Raw genomic sequence first — 11,331 nt, forward strand, 5'->3', positions numbered from 1 at the left:
CTAGCTGCCTGTCTCCTGAACACACTGTAAAAAACATCTAATCACTGTCTGCTAGCTGCCTGTCTCCTGAACACACTGCAGACAGCCTAGTGACTGAAAACAACAACAAAACCAAACTGCGCCCACCTGCACCACGAAGCATACACAAACAGTGTTTGAGATTAAGTTTTGAGGGCGATTGGTTTGGAGGGTTGGGGGTTAGTGCGTGGAAGCTCAGAAGGGCGGAGGAGTGGACGGGATGAGGATGGGGGGGATGTAACCTCTTAGAGCAGCTGTAAATCATCGTTGTTAAACTTCCGCTAACTAAGGCTGCTTGAACAATACCTTCCTTATACAAGTGTATGGAGCTTGTTATATTTAGAAGGAATAAAGTTGCTTTAATAATTTAAAGCAAAGGTAGTATAATATCATGCTGTCAGTGCACAAAAATTCTAACATGCATCAGACAGAACATGAAGGCCAGAGAAGTTTTCTCATGACACGATGCAGTTGTTTGGATATGAAAGTATTGACCACAGCTCCCGCTGTTGGCTACAGTAAATGATGGGTGGGAAACACCGTGATCATCCCTAGATTAGAGAAGCATGAATGCAAACATGGATCAGCTGGATCCATTTCATTCTTTGGCTGTAAACATGTCTTCACAAGGTCTTCCTACGGATTGGACAAAGTTGCTGTTCATATTGGACTCACTGAAAGCAACAAAGGCAGCATGTTGGGGATCGTTGATAGGAGCAGGGGGAAAACAACGTATTCATCATGGAACTTAAAGGTGTAATGTTGTTTGTGATATTTCATCTTTGCTCCGCTTAATCTTACAGAACAGGATGGAAACACAATTTAAAATAAAGAAGCAATTGTGTAACAGCAAAACAATAATATATAAGAGTCTAGATAAAAATGCCTTTTTTTCTCGCCTGACCTGAATATAAAAAAAGTCACCATGTTGGAGCTGTTGTGTATTTTGTGATTTCTTTTCTCAATAGATTATAATTTAAAGACTAGCTGTCATTCAGCAACACAGAATTTGTGTGGCTCTGCAAACAAATAATTTGACACTGCATGACAGTTGCATTTTGAGCTTTGTAATAATGTGTGCTTCTAATATAAATTGTCGAAAAACAAATCATTAGAGCATGAAATAAATGTGACATGTTTTGCTATTACACCTGCTGTCATTGTAGGGCTTTGTAGCCTGGTCCCCCACTGGGGATGGATTTGACTGACAGCAGACACTGGCAGCAATGATCTACCACAGAAGAACCAATGGCAAAACATGCTGCTCCCAGCACATACTCGCTAAAGAAAGACTTAAAGCAGCACAGACTAAAGGGTTGGATCGGGAGTACTGATTGACATTCCTCCCCTTTGACACTTTGACATGGAAATGACGTTTTTAAGTCAAGCCCTCAAGCCTCTGCTTTGTTACTCCGTGTCTGTTTGACTAGGCGGCTTAACAAAACCCACCGTACCCAGGTAAAACTAATAAAAGCACACTTATGTACATGTAAGACACCAGTGTTGGGCAGACTTGGGTCACATGACATTTAAAAAAAAATTTAAGATATGCAATTCACACATGACACATCAATGCCATTTCATACATCAACTATAAACGTAGGAAATCATTATTTTATTTGAATGTTCCTTTATGCTTTGATGCCTGCTGACCTGGGAGTCATGAGTAAATTCATGGCACCCCTTACACTGTGTTCAATTATGTTTTGGCATTTGTTTAATGTGCAAATGTCTATAAATGTTTTTTGAACTTTAAAGATTTATTTTAAAGTATACATCAAGACATAATGGAAAAAAGCGATCATCTCAGTGCCTCTTGAGATGGACAGCTAGTCTGGTTGTGACGCTGTGAGCCAGCTCTCCACTGGCCTTTCAGGAATCTACGTGCGTGTCATTTCAACAAGAAGACTTCATATATCAGCCACTCTCCCATCCATCATCATGTCATGTTGGGCAGACACAGAAAGAACCACCAAGAAAAAGCTCTCTGGAGCAACTCTTCAATAAAGAGCAACTGTCACACCGAGTCTCTGCAGCAGGCTGCGTTACATTAAAGAGCTCCACACAGCTTACCTCTGGCATCAAATTGAGGAAAAACATTCCATTCCTATTTTATTTTTTTATGTTTTTGTCTTTTTTGTGACGTTTTAAAGCAGAAAATGGACTGTGATAAAAGCAATAAAAGTACAAAGTGCAGTGCTTCAGACAGTTTGAAAAGAGGTATACAAGAAAGGGAAAGCTTGTAAAGCACACTGTTTGCAACCACGGAAAACTTCTGCTGGTTAAGTGTGATCAGCTCACATTAAACTGAACCATCTGCTGCCTAATGTTTTGTCTCTGTTGCTGTTTTTTTCCGTCTGGGTGAAGCTAGTTATGTGGCCTTTCTGAATTTGCATTTTTGTGCGTTGTTGTATCCTCCTGGACTCTTTTGACTAATCTCATCGCTGCTGTTTAGAACAAAAACAAATAACGCACCATAGAGCCACCTGTAGGGCCCCGACAGCCCAACCCAACAGCTGACTGTCGGACTGACTGCCTCCACGAGTTGGCCATACAAAGTGCCTCGGATCACACCAAAGTGGTGTCAACTGCCGACGGCAGCTGATTGGACGGATGTGTCAAATGGGTCTGGTTTTTCCAGAAAGACTGTCATGACGGCTGGTTCAGAATGCAATCTCGTATTTGACTAAAATAGTTCACCAAAACTAGTTTCAGAAGGTAACAAACTCGTCATTTCTGGGTTAGCTCTCCACCAATCAGGTCATTTGACTCCGACTGCCAGCCTTCTAAAAAATAAAGGCCGACGGCCCCTCCGACGGACGACAGCACGGAACACACCTTAACACATGCACAGCAAGATCAACTCATCACATGCAAACAGGGCTGAGGTAGGCTGCAAAGACAATTTGAGACGGTGGGTTCAATTTACATGTGTGTCTTTTTAGATTAAAAAACAAAAGCATGAAGCTCACAGCATGTATCAAACTGTAAGCATGCAAATCTTCTTCCTCTCTCAAACACTTTTGGAGGGATAGACTTCCTCAACAACATGATTCTTCACCATGGCATACTTGAGTGGATTAGTTGATAACAGAACATGAAAGAACTACATGTTTTTGTGAAAGAACAACAAAGCACAAATGCAAATAATTTGCTGGTTTCAGCTCCTAAGATGTGAGGATCTATTCTATGTCATTATAAATTAAAAACAGCAAACCCTAGAATTGACATTTCCCATATCCTTTTATTGCCTGATTGATTTGTGTTTCTATTTATTAGTCAGCTGAGTCCATCATGCCATTAGTTCCACTAACAGTAACATCAGAATGATGTGCAGAACCTGTAGTTGATGTACACTTAAAATGTTATAATTAGAATCAATAAGAGGCACTCTTATCTATCTTCACCTAGGTCAGGCAGTGAAATGTGGACGCCTCTGATACAGTCCAGCAACATTTGGACCAGGTCCAACGACAGCAGCGCTGCTGGCTGGGAGCCAGGCGAATCATTACACTGCTTAACTCTGGCCAGTGGAACAATGCATGAATATGTACCCTACGGAATGCAGCAGCTGAATGGTTTGACAGTAACGATGTGTCCAAGTGGGTGCAAGTGGCAGCAGAGGATGCAATGCCCTGTGAAATCCACACCACATGCCTACCTTGGACCTCCTTGTCATTTCGGAACCACCGGATATTGGCGGCTGGTTTGCTGCCCGGTGTGCTGCACATCAGGGTGATTACTTCCCCCTCCATGGCAGGCTTGGTGAATCCTGTGATCTCAGGTCGTCCCGGCACTCCTGTGGTGCATGGAAATATAATTATAAACTACAAGGAAAACTCAGAGAGCGCAGACCTTCGCCAAGGCACGCCCTATCTTACAATTTTTCTCCCCACATGAGTGCAGCTATCTCGCAATTTTACAAAATTACTTTATGTATCCGCCGCAAAATTCAGATCTGCTAAAAAATGTAATGGGTCCTTCCTTGGCCCACGCTACACTCTTCCACCTAGTGTCTTCAAAATTGGACCAGTAGTTCTTTCCGTTACCCAGCTGACAGACAGACCAACCAAACTGAAAACATGACCTCCTTGGCGAAGATAATAACATACTGAATACAGGTTTATGAACCATATTCCTCTGACAATAAAACATGATTAACTGATTGGAAATGATTCACTTTATTTAGATATGCATGCTTCATTTCTCAGTGATTAAATAAAATGTTGTTTTGAAAAGCAGGACAAAAATGTTATGATTGCAAAAACGATTAGTATCACAACAATAAGAATTTTATAAAACAGATGAGTAATGGGAAACTAAATTTCATTAAATTAAGTCTCCTTCGAGATGGCACATGTCTCCAGCTCTGGCTGTGAGATGCCGGAGGAAGGTCATTGTACAGAGTTGACTTATATTTTTTAGTGCATTTCTTTGGATTCTTCACAATCCTTGTCAGCTTAACACAGGTGGGAAAGGATTCTCATTGAGTATTTTTTGGCTGTTCTGTCTGGTGCAAAAATTAAATATAGTTACATTACTAGCTAGTAAGCTTAACTATCATCATTTATTATGGTAGACCAGGGTAAAATGTAATGCAGAAATGTTATTTTCCCTACAAAGTAGGACAAGTGCGTGGTAAAGAATAAGAACAGACAATAATTCAAGAAGTGCATGTAATCATGCTGTCAGAACTTGAAGAATTAGCCGTGTGTAATTGGCCTGTGGGGACTGGTCCAAAACATACATGCTCACCCAGCACAGTGAGGAAGGCCTTGGTGGTCTTGACAGGCATGGTGAAGAGCGAGCAGGTGTACTGGCCCTCATCTGACAGGCTGACGTCTCCGATCCTGATGGTGAGCTCCTGCGACGAGGCTCGCACCAGCTCGATTCGGTGGTCTCTCAGAGCTGGATGTGGAAGGAGGACACAGAGAAGCACAGTGCACAAAAAAACACACGGTAAAAGAGTTAAATTAATTCCAAATTCACACTGAAATTAGTGATGGAGATTAACTTCTACAGTAAAAGTACCATTTGTAATTCAGATGAATCTTACCAACAAAAAAAAAATTCACTGCGCTTCATTTATTTCAAGTAGTTGTCAAATGCACACAAACACACACACACACACACACACACACACACACACACTCACACACACACAAACACATGCTGTGGCCAATGGTTTGAATAGTTTGCATTTCATTTGGATTCTAGCCTGCCTTATTCACAGTCAGTGAGAATACGAAGGCCTCCGCGGCATGCACTGAAGCGCAGCAGTAGAAAAAGCTTATAGTCCTGCATTACAATATGTGTTCAGGTAATGACTTACATTCCAGGTATTGATTTACATTTTTAGCAACTGGCTCTGCCTGTGACATTTCTCACAGTGAACATCAGTGATACTAAAACCTTACCCTGGCTTTATACAGAATCACTTACTAATTATTTTGTATTTTTCTATGTAACCGTAGATTTAACAGAATATAGTACGGATAAGGGCTGGGCAAATGAGAGTTAAAAACCGCCAATAGTTCCATTCCGGGATCATCACGTTGTGTTATTGTGAGACAAACATTATTGTAATGAAACCTCAATCTGATTATTTTATATCTTAAAAATGCATTTGCTGTGTCGTGAGCATCAACATTGTTAAAACATTGTTGTTAATAATGTGATATCGATTCCAACCAAAATGCCCAGCACTAGTGCAAACTTCACGTAAAACACAAAACACCAATACTGCTAACAGTAATAAATCAATAATTGCTACAGCTACACACAAAAAAGACACTACTATTACTGGAATATGATTCATGATCCAATAGCCATTAGTAATTGTAATAACAGGCATTCTTAAAACCCAGCTTGTGCAGCGTTTCCTTAGGACACCTTCAGAACTGCTCATTCAGATTACACACTCATAGAGCTGGGAAAACCACGCAGCAAAGCTGAAAAAGGTCATCTCGCACCTGTCATCTCCTCTACCATTTCAAATTGAGAATCACCTGCTCGTACATGCAACCAACCACAGAGGGCAGGGAGGAAAGTGCTCTTCATTGAATGAATTACACATTCTTAATCCTCAGTCCCTTTTGGCCTGGCCAGCTCTCTCCCTAGACACTCTTTCATCTGAAGTAATTTGAATCTCTATGCCGGGCATATCTGGCAAAATGCAGCAGAAGTGTGTGTTAATTAGAATTTAATCAACATGGCAAGTGTGTATCACATCAGATAAAGATAACCATCAAAATCATTAATCAAATGCTCTGTTTCCATTTATGTGATTTTAGCGATGAACATACACAGCCGCCATGTGATACACAGTTAAACTAGATTGGCTGCAATGATTATTAGATTAACATAGACATCGGACATTATCAACAACGCTGATCTGCGGCTTCAATTACACCATATCATTTGATGATTATTATCTCATAATCACACACATACTAAAAAGAAGGGGGGGGGGGGGGATTAAGGTTGGCTATAGAGATATTGATGGCCCTAACAAGGTTCTTATTAGAGACTCTTTGTTATCCAGGAATATGAATGAAGAAATCTTCAAGCCAGGATTTAAATTTCACAACAAGCATTGGCATCAGAGATTGGGCTGATGACGTGCTACGGGACTTACTGCAAACATTTGATAGTCCTACTGTAGCAAAACGAGGCCTGAAACAAAGCAGCCTGATGTTTTTTGTAGTTAAGCATCCTCACTACAGAGCTGCCCAGAAAATGCCCAGAGGCTCTTGCAGAAAACAGAAAACCTTTTGGAGGACGGATGCATTGAAGAGGTGATGGGAGTCTAAGCAAACATTGTACGGGAACTCAAAAGAGATGGAAGTACAGGCTGAGAAGATTAAAGCTTTGGACAAGATGGCCCACTGTACTTCCACTGCATATCCCTCTATCTCTGCATCGCAAAGAGAAGACGGGAGAAACAGACCGACTTTTCTTCTTCTCAACCCCCGATCCTCAAAACACCTCTGGAATGCTGATACATGTCCTGGCTGTTTCCCAAGAGGGACTTGTTAAAGGGAAACACACATCTTTTGGTGGAAGGGACATTCCATCCAATATTTGTAGGTGTAAAAAGTGAAAGATTTGTAAATTGCTAACCGAACTGTGAACAGGTTGAAGTCATGTCTTTTGCAACATATTTAATGTTAACAAGATTTTCCAGAAGTAAAACATGCCAAACATAATGTACTTCTCTTGTGTCCATCTGATCCAAGCAGTCATCGTTTTGGCAAAACATGGCGTGAGCTTCCATATTGCATCATTGCCACCCTCCTTTCTGACTCAGTACTAAAGTGGTTTGAATCCTACTTACAGAATATGGATTACTTTGTGTCAATAGGTAATTATACATCTGAACATGAACAACAACAAATATGACGTGCGGAGTCCCCCAAGGCTCCATTCTGGGGCTTCTTCTGTTTAAAATCGACATGCTTCCACTGGCTCAGATTATGGAGAACAACAAAATAAGTTACCATAGTTATGCGGATGACACACAAATTTACATAACCTTATCACCAGGGGACTATAGTCCAAAACAAAAACTGACTAAGTGCATCGAACAAATTAATAGCTGGATGTGCCAGAACTTTCTGAAATTAAATGAAGGAAAAACTGAGGTGGTTATTTTTGGAGCAAAAGAGGAACGATTAAAAGTCTGCGCTCAGCTTCAAACAATAATGTTGAAAACACAAGTCAAAGCCAGAAATCGTGGTGTAGTCATGGACTCAGACCTGAATTTTAACAGCCACATTAAGACAATTACAAAGTCAGCCTTTTATCACCTTAACAATATATCAAGGGTTAAAGGACTTATGTGTCAACAGGATTTGAAAAAACTTGTCCATGCTTTCATCTTCAGTAGACTTGACAACTGTAACGGTGTCTTTACTGGTCTCACAAAAAAATCAATCAGACAGCTGCAGCTGATTCAGAACGCTGCTGCTTGGGTCCTCACTAAGACCAAGAGACTGGATCACATCCCTCCAGTTCTGAAGTCTTTACACTGGCTTCCTGTGCCTCAAAGAATTGATTTTAAAGTACTTTTGCTAGTTTATAAATCACTCAATGGTTTAGGGCCAAAATACATTTCTGATCTGCTACTACACTATGACCCCCCCAGACCTCTCAGGTCATCCGGGACAGGTCTACTTTCTGTCCCCAGAGTCAGAACTAAACAAGGTGAAGCAGCATTCAGTTTCAATGCTCCTCATATCTGGAATAAACTCCCAGAAACCTGCAGAGCCGCTGCTACTCTCAGTTCTTTTAAATCAAGGCTGAAGACCTTTCTTTTTGTTGTTGCCTTTCTTTAAATTATGTTCCTTTAATGTTTAATTTCTTATGCTGCACTGTAACTTTTATTCTTGTGTTTGATGTGTCTTAATGTTTCTATTTTTAATTCACGTGTTTTATTTGTTTTTATTTTTTAACTGATTTTGTGTAAAGCACTTTGAATTGCCCTGTTGCTGAAATGTACTATACAAATAAAGCTGCCTTGCCAAAGCTGCCTTGCCTCAAAGTTCCATAGTAGCATATTCAGCCATTTTTCACCAACATTATTATTTGGAACATACTGATGATATGGTTGGACAACAGAGAAGTGGATGATGCTGCAAGAGTGAATCTAGAAATTTTCTATGGACACTCTTTAAATTCCTTCACTGAAACTTTCCACATTTGAGGTCCATTAAAATTAGTGCTGTCAAACGATTCAAATATTTAATCACAATTAATTAACTTGGGATTAATCGCAATTAATGTCACATTTTTATTTATTCAAAATGTCCCTAGATTTCTTTTTGTCCCATTATTTTTTCCTATTGTAATGCTCTTATCAACATGAAAAAGTGGATCAGCTCACTTTGTGAAAATGTTTTTCTTGTATTGAAAACATGTTAAAATACAGGGGCATCCTGATGTATTTTAACAAAGGGGGGTGTATACTTATGCCCCTGTATTTTAACATAGGGGGGTGTATACTTATGCCCCTGTATTTTAACATAGGGGGGTGTATACTTATGCCCCCTGTATTTTAACATAGGGGGGTGTATACTTATGCCCCCTGTATTTTAACATAGGGGGGTGTATACTTCTGCCCCCTGTATTTTAACATAGGGGGTGTATACTTATGCCCCCTGTATTTTAACATAGGGGGGTATATACTTATGCCCCCTGTATTTTAACATAGGGGGGTGTTTACTTATGCCCCCTGTATTTTAACATAAGGGGTGTATACGTATGCCCCTGTATTTTAACATGGGGGGTGTTTACTTACCTCCTCTATCTGTAAAGTGTCATGAGATAACTCTTGTTGTGATTTGATACCATAAATAAAATGGAATTGAAATTGAATTGAATGGATATACCTGACTGATGCATTTTTGTTAGTGGGCCACTGGCAACACACTGAATGTCAATTAGGCCTGCACGATTAATCGTTATAAAATCGCAATCTTGATTCACCCTATACACAATGTAATTGTTTAATAGCTTCAATAAAAAATTGTGATTCATGTTTTTCACTGAATCGTGCAGGCCTAATCTGAATCATTGACATATTGATAGAATGAAGGTTTGAATAACCCAAAGCCAAGTGTTATCTATTACTCAAACAGCATACAGCCAGAAAACCATACTACTAGCATCACATCCCTGCTAGAGGCCCAGATAGCAGGCAGATCTGTCACAATCAGACCCAAATGCCAGCGGGTGACAAAGCTTTTTTCCAGGTGCTTTAGGAAATCAATGTGATGAAAAGGTTCATTTCCCCGAAACCCTAGATAGAAGCTCCATGTTCATTTTGCGTAGGAAAAAGCATAAATCGGCACCCTGACCTTGTGAATGCTACAGCCTTGCAGCATGGCAGCTTAATGTGCAGTATATCTCCTGTGATGGAGGCCTTACCAAGGCTGTCTCAAATCAGTAAAAGTGACACCCAGGTTCCCCCTCAGGGCAAGGAATACTGTTGCTATGGCCCTTGATGCAAAGTGATGTTTGCCTGGTTTCTCTGACACTCTCGCACCACTGACCATGTCAGTAGAGGACCATTTTGTGGTCTCCCAAGAAAACTGTAATTTGTCAGATGTAGGTTGAACAACATAGGTCAATTTAGCTAAATGTCATCTATATGTACTATGTCCAAAAAACAGTTTCAACATGGAACACAGTGACTTATTAGCATACGGTGCACTGTTTTGATGTGTAAGAGACGGTAACTCCATTAGCTCTGTCCTCAATAAAACCCCAGGCAGAGGAAGTGCACTTATCACATGGCATTCACTTCTGCACTCCACTGAGCAGCAGACAGATGTTAACCAATGTTTCTAATCCAAAACGATGAGGTATTATCTGACGGCCCAGATAGAAAAGGACATTTTACATCCACCCATTAGTCTTGGAAACAAGCTGATGGCGGTCGGGTTCAGCCAGAATATGTTATGTTACGTTATGTTACAACCGTAATGTCAGGTGTCTCCATTTGGCCATTTTTGCATGGCCTGTAACCACTTTGAGCCAGTCCTGGAATGTTAAAGCACTAGCTGTCCTTCAGCGAGAACAGAGGGTCCAGGCACACCCCCCACCCCCTGCTCTCCAGCCAGGGGCTCCACTCTTTGCAATTAGAGTGTGTTTGCTGCTGGCTGTGCTCCCTCAGTAACTGTGTGGGCGATTCTGGATGTGTTCCAGGGCTAGTGGTGCAGGCAGGGGGCTCTTTCCCACCACACATGTGGCTGCAATTAAGAGAAGGAAAGGGCCATTGTTACCTCTGTGCTCTCAGAGATCCCACAGAGCAGATGCTACTCAAATTGTACTCATTTTAAGCACTTGAAAGAGGGAAGGGAAGAAGGAAGAAATTCTCCCAGCAGCTATGATACGTCCCCTCGATCAAGTGGTGAATAATGACGCTGAATATATTTTGTCTGTCCATTTTTCAGCGTAATGGCATAAGCTTGATTGCACTCTGTGGGAATTTTTCTGCGTTTGAGTGCATTTTTAACTCACAAAATGTATTTACTAAATGTAATTACAACAGTGCCAGTGGGGTTACATAACTCTGTTGGTTTTCACAGCAGGTTTACACACTTTTGGGTTTGTAAAGACATATTACAGTGCAACAAATGGCAATGACTTAGGTCCTGTACATTTTTCTAAGCATTTTTCCGGTGGTCTCAAATGTCTACAGGTATTTAAATACAACATATTCATTATTCTACATATACAGTGGGTACGGAAAGTATTCAGACCCCTTTAAATTGTTCACTCTTTGTTTCATTGCAGCCTTTTTCCAAAAAT

The 11,331-nt window shown here is 40.6% G+C and overlaps 1 protein-coding gene across 3 annotated transcripts in view; it reads right to left on the reverse strand.

Annotated features, from left to right (window-relative positions):
• Window positions 1-11,331, reverse strand: part of cadm2b (cell adhesion molecule 2b) — a 161,652-nt gene that overhangs the window by 18,303 nt on the left and 132,018 nt on the right. For all 3 annotated transcript variants that reach the window (XM_034868101.1, XM_034868100.1, XM_034868099.1), the window contains 2 exons: window positions 4,774-4,926; window positions 3,680-3,817 (listed from right to left, as the gene is read on the reverse strand). In XM_034868101.1, the coding sequence (XP_034723992.1) occupies window positions 3,680-3,817; window positions 4,774-4,926 (291 nt within the window). The remainder of the gene's footprint in view (window positions 1-3,679; window positions 3,818-4,773; window positions 4,927-11,331) is intronic.

Source organism: Etheostoma cragini, chromosome 3, assembly GCF_013103735.1.
Source record: "Etheostoma cragini isolate CJK2018 chromosome 3, CSU_Ecrag_1.0, whole genome shotgun sequence".
In the NCBI taxonomy this organism is placed as follows: domain Eukaryota; kingdom Metazoa; phylum Chordata; class Actinopteri; order Perciformes; family Percidae; genus Etheostoma; species Etheostoma cragini.